This window comes from Leuciscus leuciscus (genome assembly GCF_965113295.1).
Source record: "Leuciscus leuciscus genome assembly, chromosome: 1".
Taxonomy (NCBI): Eukaryota; Metazoa; Chordata; class Actinopteri; order Cypriniformes; family Leuciscidae; genus Leuciscus; species Leuciscus leuciscus.
Genome location: NC_138725.1, coordinates 53,489,807 through 53,511,998, shown reverse-complemented (window position 1 = coordinate 53,511,998; position 22,192 = coordinate 53,489,807). Strand labels below are relative to the sequence as shown.

The window sequence follows — 22,192 nt, the reverse complement described above, 5'->3', positions numbered from 1 at the left end:
CAGTCCCATAGATATGGGGATATCAAAGCGGCTCCATGTTCAAATAGTTGAATTTTTATCACATTTTAATAGTCAAGAACCAAATGTAGGTAACTTTTTAAACAGCTGATTAATTCTGATTAAAGAAGATTGTCTGAAGAACAAATAACACTGAAACTAGAAATGTTTTTTCCTATATCAAAAATATTGAATACAACATACCTCTCTAAGTGCCAAAACCAAACATTTTCCAAAGTTTACGTCTTTATTTGAAGAAGTGTTAAAGATATCTTAATGTGATTTTAGATTCTTTTTCTTAAGAAACCTTTCTTTTGGAATCTTAATTTTTAAGGCCCTATATGGTACAATCCCAGAGATATTGGGATGCCAATGTAACATAGTTACGATACTGCACATTTTTTTATACGCTTGGTAGCTTCAGAAGCTGTTAAAACAAACAAAATCCCATCTTCCAAATATCCCTAAAACTGATTCAAATACAGGTTCTTATAAATACACTTTTGAGAGCAAGTTAATGTGCCTCAACCATTTTCAGTGGATTTTTGGTACTCAGATATTATGTTTTATGCAATTCATTTGAAAGAGGGAAACAAGATAAATTTCTAGTTTAAATGTTATTAATTATTCAGACATTACTCTTTGAATGCAATAAGTATTAGCTGTGCACAAAGTGAACCACATTTGGTTTTCGATAACTGAAAATGGGTAAAACTCAAGAATTTGAACATGGAGCTGCTTTTAGATCCCCATATCTATGGGACTGAACTATAAAGGGCCTTGAAAATGAAGATTTCAAAAGGAAAGTTTATTAAGAATGAGAATCTAGAAGGGTATTAAGAAATATCTTGAATACTTTTAGAGGTACAGGCATGCAAACTTTGGAAAAACAGGTGTGCAATTTTTACGGCACTCAAAAAGTATGTTCTATGCAACTGCGTTGATAAATAAAATAAAAAACACGAGATACATTTCAGGTTTTTGGTTTTTCAGATATTCCTCTTCAAAAGAAAAAAGTATCAGCTGTATGCAAAGTGACCCACATTTGGTTTTTGACCACTGAAAATGTTTACAATTGACCAATTTACTCACAGAGCCACATTAAGATCTCCATATCTCTGAGAGTGAACCATCGAGGGCCTTTAAAATGAAGATACCAAAAGAAGCATTTGTTAAGAACCAGAATCTAAAAGGATATCAAGATTTCTTTATTATTTATTGAGCTACAGGCATGCAAACTTGAGACAAAAAACACAAGAAGTGCCTTTTTGAACGTCACCGTTCTACCGTGCAAAGGAAAAAGACCATTCTTTGTTTTTGGTCGAAAATGAGTTATTGATATTTTTGGCACATTCAAGACGTCTTTTATCATGTGGATAAGTGTCTTGAGTCAATTACGTTGTTTTTACGAGAAAATAATTGGTTGTCTTAACAGTAACTTCCAAAAGCCCATGAGAAACCAAGGCAGAACACCGTAACACCAGTTACCGCTCTTTGGCTTTGTTTTGGAGCACTCAAATTGAGTTACGGTACTCTGCCTTTGTTTAGCCGCGCGTCAATATGAAGTTACTGTGCCGGTGTTCAATCAAATAATGCTACCTATCAGATTGTACGGTGTTGCCTTTTTTACTTTTTGAGCTGGGGAAGTTTCCAAAATTTGGTTGATTTGACACTATTATAAGTGGTTACTCATGTTTGACTGGTACATTGTTTGATTGTGTGTGTGTCTCTCTCTCTCTCTCATTTCGTCGGCTCCCTCATACTGATAAAAATGATTTTGTGGTGAAGTAAGTACTACAGAAAAAAACTACGTAATTTAGGCTACCGGTACATGAAAAAGTTAGTTAAGGCAAGAATAAATAAAAAAAGTAAACTCTATATTAGTACTCAATTCAAGCATGTAGAAATGAAAGCATAAATATCAACGTTATAAAATTAAGTAAAATTACTCAACTTTTCTCATACTGGTGGTCCCATCATGCACTGGGCCTTGAATAATTAATGAGGTTGGTTTTTCACTGTTTTCCAGCTGTATTTACACTGTTTTATCATTGCTTTTGATGTTAGGATTAGTAACTTGCCATTTTGTGACATTTGGAGTTCATTTTCTACTCAAAAGGACACATTTAAACACAAAAACGATCCATCAAATGTTACCGTCATTGTGTATTGTCTACCAAGTATTGAGGTCTCTGTGTTCACATAATGCATAACTTTTGATACACATGGTGTCTCACACAATATCTATTGTATTTATTACTTAGATGTTTCTAAGTAAAGCATATACTTTCAATGTTATATTATTTGAGTGAAACGTATTGCAAAGGAAACTTCAACAAAATAGATACTATTCACCCTTTTACTAGCCAAGTTAAAATTACTTATTTTCTTTGTTACTTTCATTTATCTTAGTTAAGTAGTTTACTTAATTCCATATGTGAAATTTACTTTAAAAAATATGCGCGTAAAACCTTGCCAAATAAAAATTAAGTAAATGTACTAATAGTTTTTTTCAGTGCAGGCCCATTTCTGCAGGGCAAGAGCAGGGGGGATTAGTAGTCTTTAATGAGACCTATAGGGAAATAACCTTCACTGCCTCCTCCTCCTCTATCTCTCCTTCATTGCCATCTTAATGACCACTCACATCTAGTCTTCACATTTCCACAAATTTTATTTTCACCATTTTCCTCTTCCATTGGAATAAAAATATAATATATAATTCTGAGAATTTTTGTTATTGGCAAATATTTATTTATTTATTTTATTTTAAAAATAATTCTAACCAAATTAACTGAGGTTTATGCTTAAAGGGTTAGTTCACCCCAAAATGAAATTTCTGTCATAAATTAGTCATCCTCGTGTTGTTCAGAACCCGTAAAACCCGTAAGACGGAAAACAAATTAAGATATTTTTGATGAAATCCGAGAGCTTTCTGACCTCTCCATAAACTGCAATGCAACGACCACTTTCAAGCCCCAGAAAGGTAGTAAAGACATCGTTAAAATAGTCCATTGATTAGCAGACCATCACCTGCTGTTAGCATTCCATTGACTCCCATTCATTTTGGTGTCACTTTGACAGCGAATAACTTTACATCTGAGGCTTTTAAAGACTCCATTTGTCCATTATTTATTTCTAAAGAAACACGAAAATATATAAAAGGCTCCATTACCTTGTATCTTACGTTATGGCCCCGTAGAAACAGTTTTGTAAAAATAGGCTAATGATTGCGTCATAACTACGCAACTCTCTGTCGCACAGTAGAGAAATTACCGTATGGACAGGAGGAGAAGCTCACGGGCAATCGGGGGGACGTGGAGGCAAAATGACTAAGTAATCAGAATACTTAGCAAAAGTTTCTCCTGCTCCTAGCTCATGGACACCTCCTACTCACACTCTCCGTCTCTGCAAGTTTCGGAAGGGAATGATTCAGATTTCTCTTGGCACAGCTACTAGAAGACAGACGGGTTGCTCACGTCACATCTACATCGTCAAGCTCAGTTTGAGTCTGCGCAGTACGCTCAGCCATCAGGAAGTGAGTGCTTCTAATTGACTTCACTTTTCTCCATTGAATCCAATGCTGTGTCTATTTCTTATACTGTATATGTGTTTACTATGTAAACAGCGTAGTAATAAAGTTGAAATGTTTTAAATTGAAAGTGATTGATTGTTGTGGGGATCAGAAAGCTCTCGGATTTCATAAAAAATATCTTAATTTGTGTTTCGAAGATGAACAAAGGTCTTACGGGTTTGGAACGACATGTAAGTAATTAATGACAGAAATTTAAGTTTTGGGTGAACTAACCCTTTAAAGTAAAGCCAATGGAGTAATACAAACCAATTGTATTTAAGATATACATTATATCCTATATACATTCAAAAGTTTGTGGTAAGATTAAAAAAAGAAAGAAAAAAGAAAAAAAAAAGAGTGAAATATAGGCCTATAGCTACTTTTATTTACATTTACATTTTTACATTTACATTTATTCATTTAGCTGACGCTTCTATCCAAAGCGACTTACAATTGCTATATATGTCAGAGGTCGCACGCCTCTGGAGCAACTAGGGGTTAAGTGTCTTGCTCAGGGACACATTGGTGTCTCACAGTGGATTCGAACCCGGGTCTCTCACACCAAAGGCATGTGTCTTATCCATTGCGCCACTACCACCCCTAGTGGCAAGAATTTTAGCAAGAATGCGTTAAATTGATCAAAAGGCAAAAAAGACTAATATTGTTACAAAAGGATTTCTGTTTGTATTCATCAAAGAATCCTGGCAAAAAAAATGATTCACCATTTTCAAAAAATATTAAGCATCACAACTGTTTTGAACATTGATAATAATAAGAAATGTTATTATCTTGAGCATCAAATCATCATATTAGAATGATTTCTGAAGGATCATGTGACACTGAAGACTGGAGAAATGATGCTGAAAATTCAGCTTTGCCATCACAGGAATAAATTATATTTTAGTATAAATGCAGTCTTATAGTCAGTATAGGAGTCCTCCTTAAAAAACATAAATAAATCTGAGTGACCTCAAATTTTGGAACAGTAGTGAATTCTCTAAAAACAAGTCGTATTATTTTATGGAAGTTTGGTTATGGTTTGGATGTTATGATAGACAAAATACTGATAAAGATTTATTTTGCAGTTTAGTCATATTTTTCCATCCTGCCTTGTCCTATCCTCTTTCCATCCCGCTCACTCTCTTTCTCCCTCCAATCCATCTTTACTTCTTTGCTGTTGCTCCCAGCTCTCAGCGATCACTAGTTCATAGACCTTCAGGCAGACTCTGTGGTTAATGAGTGTGAGATGCAGGGTTGCTCTGTTACTGCCCTGATGCCCCTCAGGGTTCAGCGCCCCACACTGCCAACACAGCTGTTCCACTAAATAAAGTCACATACACTTAGACAATTATCAGCTTTCCTATTTTGTCATGTTAATCATTTTGCTTGCAGCTGCTGTGCAGTTTGTGGTAATATTAATACATTTCAATATTTGATTTCAAGGACATTTTGTACGATAAACTGTTTTGATGTCCGATGTAAAATCTGTGTCCAAAAGCGTTTAGTGCATTACAGGGTGAGTGGGCATTCCCGCGGCCCTACATTTGCTCGGTTGTGTTTGTGCACCTCCTGTCTCTCCCTGAACTCATTAAACCACAATTAACGAGCAATTGCAGTTTATTGAGGGTGAATTAGCTGGTATGTAGAGCAGGCCTAATGTACTGGGATTATGCGGACATATTACTCCAAACAGAGGAAACAGAGAGAGAGAGAGAGAGAGAGACTCAAAAGAACATGGTTTGAGGCAAAACAGAAATCAGGAAGACATAGAGAAAGACATGAAACAGAATCCTTGAAGATTTCCTTCTTTAATGTATACAGAGAATCAATAACACATTTTTTAAAGTCGCAATATAATGGACGTAGCTTTTCTTCCATATGTGAGGCATCCGAGTGAAACGAATGATCAAAAAAAGAAAAAAAAGTAGGGTGGTAACTTGGTTCTATTGTTGGTTGTTGATTGGATAAAGGCAGATCTGATTGCGAGCTTGCGGTCGATTGTAAGAAAGGGGCACGGTTTAAGAGGACTAAATTATTGGAGAAGTCTGGCATACGCCAGAAGTCTTTCGTTCCACTGGAAGATCCAATTTGATAAAATATTAATAGGTAAAATAAAAAATGAAACATGTGCATGGCTGAATTGTTCAGAATAACATCAATAACATGCATACAGAAAATAGTTAGGGAGAATTCAAATTAGGGCTGCACGATATTGAAGAAAAATGCGCTATGCAATAACTCATTAATGCGATATTCAATATGCGATACGATAATGCTTAAAGTGTGTAAAATAAACTTAAATTAGCTTAAAAATATATTTAAAATTATATAACCTACATACACGTTTCACATTCTTTTTGTGACAAGAAAACATCCCTACAACTTCTGAAAGTGAACATCAGTGTTTTACTGTAGCATAAGAAGTGTTATTTTAACATCAGTGTAAACCACGGGATTATGGTTTCAGGTTATCCTACATTAGGTTTATTTAACAACAGAAACTGAATAATCAAATTTAAAAATAAAACACTCCTTAGTTTTCCCTGCATGAATTAAATATACTGATTCTTATTAAAGCTACAAAAGTTATTCAGCCAAGAGCAGTGAGTGATTTTCTCTTTGTCTTTTGTGCATGACCCAGTTATTGCAAGCTGTTGCGATATGCATATCACGATATATACATAAGCGATATTTCGATATATTGTGCAGCCCTAATTCAAGTCAAGATACTTTAATTCAAATTGCATTAAATTAAATTATGTTAAAAGCTGTTTTTAATACTATAACCTAAAGCATCATGAATGCATTGCTATATTGCAGCATTTGAGTCATATATCATTTCTGCACAGGCAGGTGTTGCAGAAGAAACATGTTTGACAGAGTGTTTCGATCCAGCTCAGATCACCTCCAGGTGTTTCACTGTCATCTTGTTTCATCTATCTACCAATCTTATACTAATTACAATTTGCTAGTGGCTTGTTGGACTAAATAGGCAGCTTTGGATAACTGAAATAAAGAAATAACCACTCATTGTCTCTCTCTTCCACTCGCACACAAACATACACAAACCCCCCCTTACAAACACACACACACAAATGCACAAACACACACCTACATTAATTCTACAATCCAACAATAGGAGAGAGGGGAAAAAGCAAAGCAGATTCTCTTCAGTTTTTCCAAAAACTAAATAAAAACTGAAAGACAGACAGAGAAAGGCTGTCAGAAACCGTAAATATGCCGCCTTAGGCACGTCCAAATCTAATATTTGCTTAATATCCAGTCTACTAAAATAGCTCCATCTGGTCAATATTTAAATGCAGATATCCCACAATCCCGTGCTTGTGGTTTGGCAGTTAGTTGCAAGATTTAAATCCTGTCCGACTGAGTGATTTAAACAAACAAATTTAGCCAGATTGTTTTTATTTTTCTAGGAAAAGCATTACTTAAATTATTAATCTACCAAGAAAGTCTCTAAATATTTGCTTGGTTATGTCTAAAGCTCCCAATCATTAATTCTACGATGCATCATTAGTGTTGTTATCATTATACATCATAACATCATTATATTAACTTAAAAAACTATAAAAAAAAAAACATTTTTGTTAATCGAAATAAAGCGGAAATAAAATTAAACAAACATTAGATATTACATATTAAATGTTGCCTTGGCAACTAACTGAAATAAGTTTAAGCTGGAGTACTAAAATTACTAACTGAAAAAAACCTAAAACTGATATAAAATTAATTAAAACTACTGTATACAGAAATATATTTAATTTTTTTTTTATAAAATGACAACAAAAAAAAACCTACTGAAATAAGTTTAAGCTGAAGTAATAAAATAACTACATGAAATAAAACAAACTAAAAAGGAAATAAATCTAAAACTATAGAAACTTTAACAAAAACGAATAAAAACGAAAAAATGGCAAAAGTACATAAAATTTCTAAAAAATAATCTCATTCAAAATAATAAAAACTATGTTAGTATATAAATAATTCCAAAATAACACTGGTTATATTATGGTGCCAAATTATATTAGTGCCAAATAGCAAGTAATAAAAACGCAATCTCAGTCATTGGTCGACTGGGCTGTGAAGAGGACAAGCAGCTGCCTTCAATTTGACTTCCATTGAAAGAACACTCTGGGTCCAGGTCTACCAACCATTTTAATTAAATTATCAAGCATAATCATATTATTCATGAATCATTAATCTTTTGCAACTTCCCACAGTTATAGTGTGGGCTGTGGAGCATGATAGAACAGTAAACCTCATTACTGACATTCGAAGGAGTGAAGCACAACTATAAACACATCCTAGATGCTGTCATGTATTTCTGATCTGGGAGGGAGCAGAGTCGTCGTTTGCATCTCTCTTGGCAAATGGGTCCACAGTGACTTTAATTAAAAGTGCCTGCTTTCATTTGTAAAATACAATAAACGGTTTACAGCAGTGGTGATTTCATTCCTCGAATCACTGAACCTCTTAATCTGTCTTGTAAAAAAAAAAAAAAGAGCTTCACTTGAACCTTTTCATTAGGATACTTTAAACCCAGATCTTTTTCCTCTCTCATTCTCTCCATCTAAAGTAGTTGAGGTCACCTTGAGTCTGTTTCCATTTGAAAGACATACAATTGTTTACAGGATTTTTGTTGGGCAGGGTTTTTATTATTTGATGTTTGACTAGAGTCTCTTTACCTATTTTCCTTTGTTCTTTTATTCTCTCTCTCTCTCTCTCTCAGAATTTTGCTGACATTTGCACATCTGCATGGAGGACATGTTTGGATAAAAAATACTCTCTCACACACACACACGCCGTTCGAGTGTACACTGGGGGGGAAATTTCAGCAGATCCAGTCAGCGTCAGCCCGTATTTAAATATAAATTCCTGAGCTATCAGAATCCCGTAAAACCATATACCATATAAAGAGATGTATGAAATATAATATAGTTTAAGAGTTCAAAGTAATTGTACAAGTCAGTGATTTATTAGAAAGTCGTCAAATTTGTTGGATCACTGAACCACTAATTACCACAACTGTTCAAAAGTTTGTGATGATGGGTAAGATGTTTTTGACAGAAGTCTCTCTCACACCCAGGCTGCATTTATTTGATTTATTTTAAAGGCAGGGTAGGCAAACATTTTTTTTGTTGGTTGAAACTCTTCACATCCTGATAGCAATCAGTAATACAAGTGGTCTAAATATTTTTTACATTTTTTTTAATAAATAAATAAATTCCAATCACTGATACAATGTCCTGCCCTCCTGTCAACATATGTATTTCCATACGCACACCCTGTTCGCGCATACAACACTTCATCAGCGTGTTACGCAAGGCTATGCAGAGTTTTGGACAGCAGCCACCTTTAACAGTTCCTCCTGAACCAAAACAATAAGCTTATGCTGCGTTCATACCATGTCATAACCGTAATTACGAGATGACAACCCGTGACGTTCTATCAGGAGCTGTTCACATCCACGGATTTATGCATTTCTATGGCAACACTATCAATGCCAAAGTGAGTAGCACAAAGTAAGAGCTCTGTAAGTTGTTTACATTCATTATTATTGTAATGTTATGTGCTTTAAGACATTAGGTAATTTATCACCGTCTCTCGTGACGCTTTGCAGACTCTGCTGTGTGCGTTCATGTGTTTTAAAGGAGGCGTGGCTTTGGAGACGCTCTGAAGGGAGGGTGAGATCTTATGCTTTCAAAGCTAGCTTGCTATTGCTAGCCTCTCTGAAATTGCCTACGGTACATTTAAGTAAAAACAGTAATATTACTACAATGTAAAATAACTGTTTTTGTTTTAATATGTTTTAAAGTGGCATTTATTCCTGTGATGGCAAAGCTGAATTGTCAGTCTTCAGTGTTAAAAACAGTTGTGCTGCTTAATTATTTTATGGAAACTTAGAAAAATTATTTCAGGATTCTTTGATGAAACTTCAAAAGAACAGCATTTATTTGAAACAGAAATATTTTGTAACATTATACAGTAAATGTCTTTACTGTCACTTTTGATCAATCAAATGCAGCAATGCTTTCTTTCCAAAAAATAAATAAATAAATAATTCATACTAACCCCAAACTTTTGAACTGACATGCACATATGCAGTTATAATCGTGCTACAGAGGGTCTGTGCAAAGTCAAGACGCAGTCTTCATCTATATGTCTGTCAGTTTCAATGCTTAATTGAAGATTTGAGGGACTAAATACACATTGCACATAACCCCTGTTTTCGGAGAATGCGCACAATGCTGAGACCAACTGTAGTCTGATGTGTTTATAAAGCCGAACTACAATCACATTAAGGAGGTCTGTTAGTTCGACTTTTGGGAAATCTGGAATGGTGTGTTTAAGCATGTAAAAAAGATGAATTATTGCTTTAGTCCGACAGAAATCCAACATTTAAAGTGCATGTAAACAAACTTATTGAAAGTGCTAATGACACTTCTGCTTTGTGGTGATAGAAGCAGCATTAAATACGTGTTTGTTGAGTGTGTGGCCCACCAGCTGGTGCGCTCTGGGATCTATTTCAAAGTCAATTCACATTTTATACATGTATAAGGTAGCAGGTATTTTGTGCAGCAGAGGTCACGTGTATTGACCAAGAAAACGTCTGGCTCTGTTGAGGGGAGAGCGAGGTCTGACCTGTCATAGCAGAACACACGCTCCAGACTTTTCAGATGTTCACACTGGCACTGAACACTTGAGAACAGCTTTTCTAAGTCTGTGTAATTCATTCCTGCCCCTTTTTTCAGATTTCGCCTAATTGATTTTTTGAACGGTGTTTGGCGGCGCTCTGACTACCTGGTTAATATTTATGCTGTGGGCTCAACCAGGCATGGTTAGCAAAAGATGGATATTGCACAGAGTATGAGTGGGTAATTGGGAAACAGGTGTGGGAATGTGTGTGTGTGTGTGTGTGTGACTAACCGTCTGTTTGATATCAGGAATGCCAATCCGAAAGACCATCATAGCTATGTGTGTGTCGTCAGGTGCGTTGCTCGAGCTCCGCTCTCGTAGCTTTCGCTGCTGTTGCTGCTGCTGATTCGCCGGCGTTTGTTGGGTGGGTCCAGAGTTGGACGAATAAGGGTTGGCCGCATGGCCCGGGTTGCCAGGTCGTAGCGGTCTGTCTCCTGGGAGTCGTCCAGCCATTGTGCCTTTTTGCCTGTGCCCCTCTTCCCTGCCTCCTCTCAAACGCCCTGGTCCACGCCTGATGTCATCTTCGTCATCCATCTCCTCTTCGTCATCCAACTCCAGCTCTCCATTCTCCTCCTCGCCTTCCTCGTCCACGCCGTCATCGTCCATTTCCTCTTCCTCCTCCTCTTCCTCTTCCGCCCCTGGATAAAGGTGTTGACTGTTTCCCAGCATCCTTTGCTGCTCCTCGTCACTGGAGAGGGGGCTGAGCGGCATCGTCATGGCGACAGGGAGAGTGGCACCAGCGGCAATGGCATCATCCCCAGAGACACACTGTGAAAAGAGAGGAGGAGTGCAGGCATGAGAAATAGCGAGAGGTGGATGATGAGAGGAGGAGAGAGCAGACTGAGAGAACAGAAGTAGGAGTTCGAGAGAATATATAAAAGAACAAACAATCCCACATCACTCCATCACTCAGTGGCTCCCACCAAGTTGCAACAGGCCATTCATGCCAGACGTATTCTTGCATTTCGGGATTTTTAAACATGCACTAGAGTGACATCTTTGACTGTCACAACATGTCTCTGTTTTTTAAGAGTCTTGTGCCACAAACATTACATTTTGAAACTCAGTGGAATGGAACAGAATCAAGACGAACTTCTTTTAACTTCTTAAAACGTGGCGCTCACGGCAGGACTTTGAAAAAATAAGTGAGATTCGTTGCAATGGTTACAGATGTCCGCTTAGTGCATGTTTACAAAGAAAAACAATGAACAACAGCCAGGCCCATACACGAATGCATCTAGTTTTTACAGTCCCTAAAAGGAACTGTACTCCCCAAAATTGTCTTTGTCCATTTATTCTCACAAAAATTCAGTCATCATCATCATCCTGTGCACCAGCTTCACAGTTCAGTCCAGTATGTGGCAGAAATGTGCAGCTGCACACCAAACTCACATTTAATTTTCTTGTGCTCAAATAAAATTAAAAGCTGTAACACTGCTTAAATATAGGGTTGTTTTTCTGTTATGCAGATTTCTTAAAATATTATCTGGATTTTTATTTTATTAATTGTTTTACTTTCTATTAGGTTTTTACCATGTATACCATAAATTGGTGTAAAACATTTCTTGACTTTAATATTGTTTTTTTTTTTTTACCAAAACAGGAGCACTTGACTGACCAGTGAGCCACATGTAGTTGTTTGCTGACATTCTTGGGTGCCTTATTAAGCATTAAAGTTAATCACGATGTACTGCCATTGTATTGAATTAACAACCAGATATTCTTTTGTGTTTTAAAGTTTTAAAAAAAGGAGTCATACAAAAAAAAAGGAGTCATACAAATGTTTTTTTCTTTTTCTTTTCTTTTAGAACATTTCAAATTCTAAAGACACCTACATTCTGTTCCATTCCATCGTACGCCGTCTAGCTGGTAATGAACGCAAGAACAATCTCCGTGGGAACGGACCCTCGGCAAGAAGCCAATTCTCATTCACAGACTACAACCCCTAATGTCCCACTTGCCCTTATGCAAAACAAACACACTCCTTACAATGACAAGAGTGAACTGTCATGAACAGACACTCAAGCACTTGTTGTTTTACAACAGAAAGAGGACGTTTGGCTTCCACCGGCTCTGTCTCCCTACAAGCATGCACTCTTGCAGCTCTCGTATTACAGCACAGACGGGACTCTTGCCTCCACACACACACACACAGCACAGTGTTGTAACTCCTCATATGTCCCATATCAGCAACAAAACCACTGTAGCCCAGGACTATCAGGCACTGAGAGTGTCTCTCCTTCAAACAAACCTCTTCAAAATAGGATTACTGTGTTTAGCTGAGGGAACAAAATACTCCTCTGTAGTGCCACTCAAACCCAGCAGCTGGATATGTTTAAAAATATTTTTTCCAGATATTATTTCAAGTTTTTACAAAGTTTAAATGTACTGTTTTCCCCAAAACTATATGCAGATTTTTGTTTTTGATTTCTTACTATTTAAAAACTAGCATTGCTATTGCAATAACATAATTGCAATTATGATATGACGTCAGTGTTCAGAAAGCAGAATAAAATAGCAATTTGATAATTTTGTGAATGTAAATGTAAAAATACAAATCATTACATTTAACACAAGGGTCATGTCATGTATTTTGTTATTATTTTAATATGCTCTTTTCACTTATAATGTTAAAGCACACAAAAAAATGGTTTATATAATAATAATATTAAATGGTTATAAATAATACATTTTTAAGGGGCGGCTCCTTTAAGGCTTGTCAGTAAACAGCCACTGTTATGATTGGCTAATGTCATTGTATAGGAAACTGTATCAACGCACACCTGCTATTGCACGTGAGTGCGTGTTTTGAAAATATTATCCAAATAAAACCATCATTTACATACAAAGCATCATGAAATCATATACTTACGATTTGCGATGTAGCTGCTGTCAGATCCAATACAGCTGACTGCTTCATCTATCAACAGAAGTTTCTTTGCGAACTCATTACACTGTCCCTCATTAACAAAATCTGCTGTCAAATTCTCTGAACAAACATAATCCTCCGACGCGATCCAAGATGCCATTAAAAATAATCAAACAATCTACTTGTTTCTGACGCTGGGATCCTTCTGAAGTCTGTACAGAGACGCAAACAAGGTTCTATTTACTCTTCCATTAGAGGGCAGTTGTGGCCTAATGGTTAGCGAGTCAGACAGCTAACCCGATAGTTGTGGGTTCACAAGAAAATAACTGAGCTGCCCTAGAACAAGGCACCAAAAATGGCTGCCCACTGCTCCAGGTGTGTGGGTTCACTACTCCTAATGTGTGTGCACTAAGGGTTAAATGCAGAGGACAAATTCTGAGTATGAGTTACCATACTTGGCCTTGACATGTCGCTTTCACTTTCCATTTGTCCTCTTGTCTGTGTACAGTGAACAGGCATCTGTATATTGTATCCAGTGTAGACAGCATACGTGATTATAATGTGCTCTATTTGCTTTTGACGCGACGCTCACATCCGGTGTAGGCAAGTGTTTTGAGTGGCTGAACGATCAATGTCTTGCTCTGGAGGCAGGCACATGCAAATGTATTTGCCCGTGTGACATCTCAAGTCTGGTTAAATAAATGCTTTGTTTATGAAGAGGCAGTTTTAAGCTCTGAAACTAGCAGGATATATGAATGGTACAAAGAACTCTTACAGTCACAAGATTAAGGCAAATCTGATTTCTCATGATTTGATTTGATTTCAATATAAATTACCCCTTTAACTTTCACAGCCATAAAAATACATTGTCTTTTTTTCTGTCTTAAATTTTTCACGGACTACTCCAGGATGCCCTCATGGCACCTTAGGGGTCCCCAGACCCCCAATGTCCCTGTCTGCCATCACCTCAACTGAGTTTTCATTAGAAGCTCTGTTTTACCTCGGAAAGATAGGAAGCGATTGAAGCACTGAGCAAGACATCATTGCCTGCCCGCCACCAGGGTTATTGACTCAGTACTGGAGGGCAGCTGGTGTTAATGTCTCTGCAGACACTTAATTCAGAAGCTGTTCCTGGAGGTACTGTAACATAATATAATTTCTTTGTCTCACATGCCCATATCCTCAGCACAAAGTAAACTATTAAAAAAGATAGGAAAATAGCCCTAGAACAGCTTAGCTGCATGAAGAATTTTAGTCATTCAATTAAGAAAAAAAACTGTAAAATATACAGCGAGCGGCGCTATCAAAGATGACAATGTGCCAAATACAATTACACCCAATTTGCATCTTCAACAAAGCACACAAATCATAATAGCTGTGAGCCTGTGGATTTGTTGTGAAGTGCCCACAGTCGGTGAAAAAGATAGGCTTCCTGACGGAGTATCTTAATACTTGCACGTTGCAACTTGCTTAAGGACTTTCCTTCGAGTTCAATGCAATATTCTTCTGACCCTTTAGATTGTTGACCATCAGACATATAAAGCTCGAACATGTTTATGAAAAGAGAAGTCGATTGTGTGTGCGTGGGTAATGCAGTTACAACACTGATTGCCTTTTATTTTCTCAGAGGTTCATATGTGTATATGCATGAGCATGATTCAATTTCTGTGCGTGAATGAGTTTTATGCTACTTATGTAACCTATCACTTGCAATCAGGGTTGCCAGATTGGGCGGTTTTGCTATCTATTTTGCGGGCGAAAATGGGTTTGGGCGGGTGGATAAAAATTGGGTTGGTTTCGGATCAGTTCGGCGGGGTTTTTTTGCCGAAACACCGGCACTTCAGATCCTATTATTCCTGCGACCCAATGTTCAGCATGTTCAGCAGGCAGTCTCACTCACTCACACACATCATTTACATACAAACGCACGCACGCACGCACGCACTACAGGTGTGTTCGACATCAGCTGCGGCTGGATGTATCCAATCGGCGAGAGTAGCCGCGTGCAGGCGGGGAGGAGCTGCAAACGGAGACGTGAAGAGTCGGACACTTTCTGGTTCCCGTAGTGACTGCTCACGTGGTGTTTGCATACTTTGCCACAGCTGAAGTGAAATAAATGCAATATTTGCCAAATAATACACAGATGTTTCAGAGACATTTTCATTCAATACTTTATACAGCGTCTGTTTGAACAAGAATAAAGTTCAACATAAGCTACTATCAATGAAGTGGAGTCTACATTTTTTAAGCAGTTTTAATTTGATAAACATGACACAATATACCATCGCAACTACATGAAAGAGTGTTTACTGTTATACAAAACTGATTTGTGAGCTTTAGAGGAACTAAAGGTGTTCGAATAAACACGAAACACACGTGATCGTTGTCATGCGGTGAATCCGGCCAATCGTGGAACAGCTGTGTCGTCATCAGCCCTCCTGCAGCCCAGTGCAGCCGCTCTTGAGAAGCTGCGCTGGTTGAGTTCTCCGGCTACTCTCGAATCGCTCTCGCGGTACTTTGATGGCATACGTCACAGTCACGTGGCGTCTGCGCTGTATCAAGTCGGACAAAATTTCTAACCGGCATGCACTGCTTCAAGTCAGCCGCCGATCGGTCTGCGCAGAGCAGCATGAAGTCGAACAAGCCTTTTAACTCTGGCTGACGTGCCCCCTAACCTCACAACAGACACTCCCTCCCACTACCTTAAAGTGACGCACGCCGGCACCGCCCGCCCCTCAAACAACATAGTAGATTGCGGGGTTTTCAAACTTAGGTAGCTGTCAATGCGGTTCATGACCTGTTCATGACACTCTTTCTTGGTCAGCGGCAGCGCCAACACAGATTTGAATATGATTTTGTCAAAGGTTTAATAGACAAACGAAATGGAATAAGATCGCGTGGGTGTTTGAATCGAGATCACAGACTTTTAAAGATGAATCGTGCAGCTCTGTAATGACACATTTCATCCTCTATTGAATCGAAAGTGGCTAACTTCTGTCAACCTCATCTATAAGCAAGGGCAAAAATAAAGCAATTTAATTTGAATTAATATCTTTAATATTCTGTAATAAAAAAAAAAAATCGATTTTAAAATCATTAAAAAAAATAAAATAAAATAAAACGCGATATATGCAACCCTAATATGCATGTTTCATGTTGCCATTTGAAATAACTGAAATGTTAAAGTGGGTTATTTTTTATGTCCATATCTACTCTATGTTTTTATGTTACTGAATGCTTTTGTTCCAAGCGACTTTTAGTGACAATAAACAGACTCATTGATAGCCTAAGTTGATCGCATTATTTTCCGTAACATAAGCTTATAGTTTAATAGTAGGCCTAGAATAGTATGACTGAAGTCAGTGTATAGCCTACTTTTGCGTTCATTTAATTGAATATTGTTTCTAAAATCGGATAGGCTAAGTCGAAAAATGGGTCATTTTAAAGCTTGTTAATGATTTCAATGTGTTTAAACGAGAAACAAGCCAAAAAAATAAATAAAATTGGCTGTTTTTTTGTGCATTCTCGCGGTTTTTGACGAGGTTTTGGGCTGGAAAACCTCGCTGGCACCTGGCAACCCTGCTTGCAATGCAAAGTGGCAGAGGAACTGCACCTGTAGTAGTTATATACTATTTAACCGATGTTAAGACCAATAGCACGATTTCGTGACTTTGTTTTATGATAAATAAGAAGTTAATATTGTATGACTTACATTTTGTACATAGTAGTGACAGTTACTATTTTTGCCCCACAAACGAAAATACATCCAAAAGGAAGCCGCTGCAGTTCTATCAGTTCTATCTATCTATAAATTACAGAAACGTCTGTCTGTCTGTCAGTCAGTCAGTATTTCTGTTATTCGCAGAAACCGTTAGTCCGATGGATTTCAAACTTGACAGGTGTCTCGCTATGGGCACGAGTAAGTGCAGAGCAAAGTTTGACGTTGTTTGGATTAGAAATGCTAAATATATCGTTAAATGTATCTGTAAAAGAAGCACTTAGAAGGTTGTGGTTTAAAAATAAACATTCTGACATAAACACTCTGTCAGCTACACTGTTTACTTCTGAATATTATCATTTTATTCACGGCCATCATTTGTAGTAACCTATTTACAAACTGTTTGCTCAAGCGTAGCATTTTTTCGGAGTTCACTGTGTAGTTAGTCCGATGGATTTCAAACTTGACAGGTGTCTTGCTACGGGCAGGAGTAAGTGCAGTGCCAAGTTTGATGTTGTTTGGATTAGAAATGCAAAAGATATCGGTAAATATATATCGGTAAAAGAAGCACACACTGGCTTTTGATGCTTTAGCCACTAGCCAGTCCCCCTCTCACACTGACACTGAGCACAGCCCAGGACCAGAGACAGAGAGGGTCGAAGAAAGCAGCGGAGCTTAAGTAGCGTTTTCTCTGAGTTCACTGTGTAGCCTGCTCCCTGAATTGTGGAGTTAAATTTTCCACATTTATTGTATGTCATTATGTCAGTATCAGCATTTGCTTTCTACCATGCACAAATAAAAATGTCACTGAACTTTTGCTGTGTAATTGTAACAATGAGCACTCAAATACACCAAACCAACAATTACTAAAAACACACACAAAAACTGATTTTGCACGGGCACTTTGCACTGCTCCCTGAATCGACGCGCTTATTCATTTGTGGATGTTAACTGAATCTGTAAGTCAGCTATGCTGTTTACTTCTGAATATTATATTTCATTCTGGTGCGCTTAACGTTATCGCTACTGTGTAATAGTAGCCAATGCTATTCACCAACTAAACACATCCTATTCAATGCGTTCACAGTCTCTTTCACGGGCATCATTTGTAGTAGCCTATTCACAAACTGTTTGCTCAAGCATAGCGTTTTCTCGGAGTTCACTGTGTGCTTTCTACCATGCACAAATAAAAATGTCACTGAACTTTTGCTGTGTAATTGTAACAATGAGCACTCAAACACACCAAACCAACACTAAAATTATTAAAAACTAAAAACAATTACTAAAAACACACACAGAAACTGATTTTGCACGGCATTTTGCACTAGTCTATACAATTCCATTGAAAGGCACGTGTTTGATTCCCAACTGAATAGATTGAGTAAATGAATCAACTTGCTCATAATAGTCAAAATGCATTACTTGTCGCCACCTATTCAACATGCTTTTTGCATAGAACTCAATGGAAGAATATGCCTGTGCTGAACATTGCAAAAGGTGGGCATCATTAAGTTTTGTAATGTCTCTTATGCTCACCAAGGAACATATTTACAGTGAATTATTATTACATTTAAAATAACTATTTTCTATTTTAATATATTTTAAAATGTTGGCCTACAGCTGACTTTTCAGCACAGCAGCCTTTACTCTCGTGTCACATGATCCTTCAGAAATCATTCTAATATACTGATTTGGTGCTCCATTCTTTTTTATTTATTTTTACTGACAATTCTTATTTTTCTATGGAATATTGCAGTATTTATTATAAAGGATTTATCCGTTCATCACATTAATGTTTTTAATTCATGTGCCCTTGTAATCTTTAATCAAAATAACTTCACCTCCTTGCAGCAACATCTCTTATCTGATGACGTGTTTACTGGCTTGAGGGCGGGATCAACCTGTCACTCACATGACATCACAGCAGTAGCAAACCACAACCATCCAACTATCCAATCAATTTCCATTGGACAAAATCAAGTCCTGCCCTACATTATTTCTTGTTTGAGAAGCCATTCACTCGGATATACATCACAATAGAGAAGAAAAGACTATATCAACTTCTGTTTCATTCTGACTTCAACTTCAACAGCTGATTAAAGACGCCTTTAGAGTGAAAGGTGACTGCATAAAATAGAATACAAAAACAGAGAAGTGTTATGGAACGGGGCATGTTTGATGCATAATGACAGGCCTGACCTGATCTGACAATGAGTGAGGGACAGAAAGAGGTGGAACGGCGATACATAATGGAGAAGATATGGGTGCACCAGAGGGATGAAAAAGGGTGAAAACTGACTGAATATGGGATGGGAACATTAAAGGGTTGTAAAAGAAATAATATGACTGTCAGAGAAAATAAATGGCAATGGCAGAGAGAAGTGGAGTGGGAAAAGAGGGTAATATGAAAGAAATACAATAAATGAAACGCAAAGCCCTCTTATTTACAACCAATGATCAAACTAATGCCCCCTTGGCAAGCTCTGTGAAATTGTGCTGTTGTGCAATCCTCCTTTATCATTACTGGTGCCCTAAAACCAAGAAACAGAACCACAAATGGTGTGCGATTTGGGCAGACAAACTGACCATGTTCATGGTACTGGCCACCCAGAAAATCCCTGTTCAACAGAGCAATGAAACACACCCCACAAAAACATGATAAAGTGAGTAATGACAGTACAGAGAGTAAAATAGAGGAGGTTGGAAAAAGAAAGATTTTTTTTTTTTTTTTTTTAAACAGTATCGTTCAGAGGTAGAGCAGCTGGCAGAATCTGAAAAAGCATATGGATAAAGACAAAATGAAAGAGTGGGGGGAAAAAATGGCAAAAGAACAAAGTAAAAAATTTTCCTGCTGACTAATCACAGATGGGGGGTTGGAAATGAGAGGAGGGGAGGATGGGAGGGAGCTGAGATAGAGGGCAAAAAGAGAAGGGTGGAGAGAGCTGGGGTGAGAAACTGAATAAAAGATAGAAAGAGTGGAAGGCCAGGATGGTGATAGAGAGGGATTAGTCTCGGCAGGTTTTGGATCCAGGGAAGAGGAACTCTGGCACAGCATGAGGAGAGAAATGTGAATTGAACAGATAGATTAAAAAGCAGAACACTGAGGAGCTAAACTCACATGTGGAAAAAGGTGTATAATGGCATGCAGGGACGTATGTGAGAGAGTTAAAATAGAGAAAATTAGGAATGAAAGAGCTAAAGGGAAATTTAAGGAATCTAAATTCTGTCATCGATCATTTACTCACCATCAAACCTGTGTGGCTTTCTTCAAAAGGAGATGATTTAAAAAAAAATAATGTTGTTCTTTTCAGTATAATGAAATGAGCTGAAAGCACTGAGTACTACAAAAGAGCAAGACTTTTGAAGCCTATGATAGGCAGAACAGAGCAAAATTAAATATTATTCATTGATAATTTTCATGCCTGTATTTACCCTCCAATAATGTTCAAATGAAACACAATAAAACATAATACAAAAAAAAATGTATTTAGAATTTGTCTTTTTCAGTGCTTGACAACCCCAGTTAGTAAACATTACATAAGGAATCATTTACGATGGGCCGTGCATATAATACACACTCGAGGTGGTAATGCGGCCACAACGTGAAGCAGAGTTTTTATCCTATTGTTTACCATATTTATTTGCTTGGTCAGTGTCGTTGTGGGTTTTGGTTCTTTTGCTGTTGTAAATTGCAAGGAGCTTTGAAATAACTGAAATCCTTTGGCGAAGTAAAATGGAACTGTAATGCGGTCAAGACCTGCCTGGAACTACTTTTGGCGTACGTTTCCCTCATACATGGGTTTGGAATGACATGGAGGTATTGGTGCGTTCAAGTCTTCCCGGGAAATACGTACGTGGTGGGAAGTCGTGTATACGACGGCAGGTGCGTTCAAGTCACTTTCGTCGGAGTACTTTCTCTTAATTAATTACACAAAAGTACAGTACGGTTCTTAAACTGTTGTACTAGAAAATGAAGAACAAAGAAATGTGCATCAGGTGTGCATTAATTTATGAAGCCACTGCCAACTTTATCGTTACATGTTGCATTGTTATATTATAATGCCATCATATTCTGTGCAGGCAATTAGCTTACTGCGCTGTAAATAGAAAAGCCTGACAATTTCACTGCTAAATACCTTTAAGAATTGTGGTATTCCGCCATGTTTCTCAGTGACACGCCTCTTAGGGGCTTAGAGAAAATCCCGAGCTCCCCACTGGTATTTACGACATTGTGGTGGCGTTCAACTCGTAAATACGATCTATACGAGATGACTTGAACGCACCATATGTAGAGTAGGCAATTTCAGAGAGGCTAGCAAATAGCAAGCTAGCTTTGAAAGCATAAGATCTCACCCTCCCTTCAGAGCGTCTCCAAAGCCACGCCTCCTTTAAAACACATGAACGCACACAGCAGAGTCTGCAAAGCGTCACGAGAGACGGTGATAAATTACCTCAAAGCACATAACATTACAATAATAATGAACGTAAACAACTTACAGAGCTCTTACTTGTACCACCTGACTGCAGATTCATTTCGGCGGGTAGAATAGCTCCGGGTAGAACGTCACGGGTTGTCATCTCGTAATTACGGATATGACATGGCATGAACGCAGCATAAGCTTATTGTTTTGGTTCAGAAGGAACTATAATAGGTGGCTGTTGTCTACAACTCTGCATAGCCAAACATAACGCTCTAATGATGTGTTATGTCTGTGAAATGTATGGAAAGGTATGGAAATACATAGGCAGGTATAGACATCCTATTATTGCATTTAGACCGAATGTAATGATTGAATGAAAATGTTTTGGTCCTCCTCAGACTTCCACAGAAGATATATGTAAAAAAAAATATATATATATATTATAAAAACATGTATATATTATAAAAACATATATATATATATATATATATATATATATATATATAAAATATAATTTATAATTTATATAATTTATATAATTATATATAATAATTTATATATATATTATATATATATATATATATATATATATATATATATATAATAATAATTTATATATATTATATACAGTATATATGTATATGTATATATATATATATATATATATATAAATATTTAGATCACTTCTATTACTGATTGCTATCAGTACGTGATAAGAGAGTTTCAACCAGTATAACGAAGTGTTTATGAAAAAATCTTTAAATTAACTTTTCCTGTAAGGTCTCGATTAAACTGAAGTAGCGACAGATTATTTCTTCTGTATCGTGACATACATCCGAGTGAAATGAAAAATGTTGGTTCTTCTATCCATCAGCTGTTTATTTTGAGATGTGGGTGTTGCA

At 37.2% G+C, this 22,192-nt stretch overlaps 1 protein-coding gene across 1 annotated transcript in view; it reads right to left on the bottom strand.

Moving 5' to 3' along the window:
• Positions 1-22,192, bottom strand: part of shank1 (SH3 and multiple ankyrin repeat domains 1) — a 115,728-nt gene that overhangs the window by 67,024 nt on the left and 26,512 nt on the right. The window contains exon 2 of the mRNA XM_082142175.1: positions 10,514-11,050. Coding sequence (XP_081998301.1) covers positions 10,514-10,999 — 486 coding nt within the window. The 5' untranslated portion in view covers positions 11,000-11,050. The remainder of the gene's footprint in view (positions 1-10,513; positions 11,051-22,192) is intronic.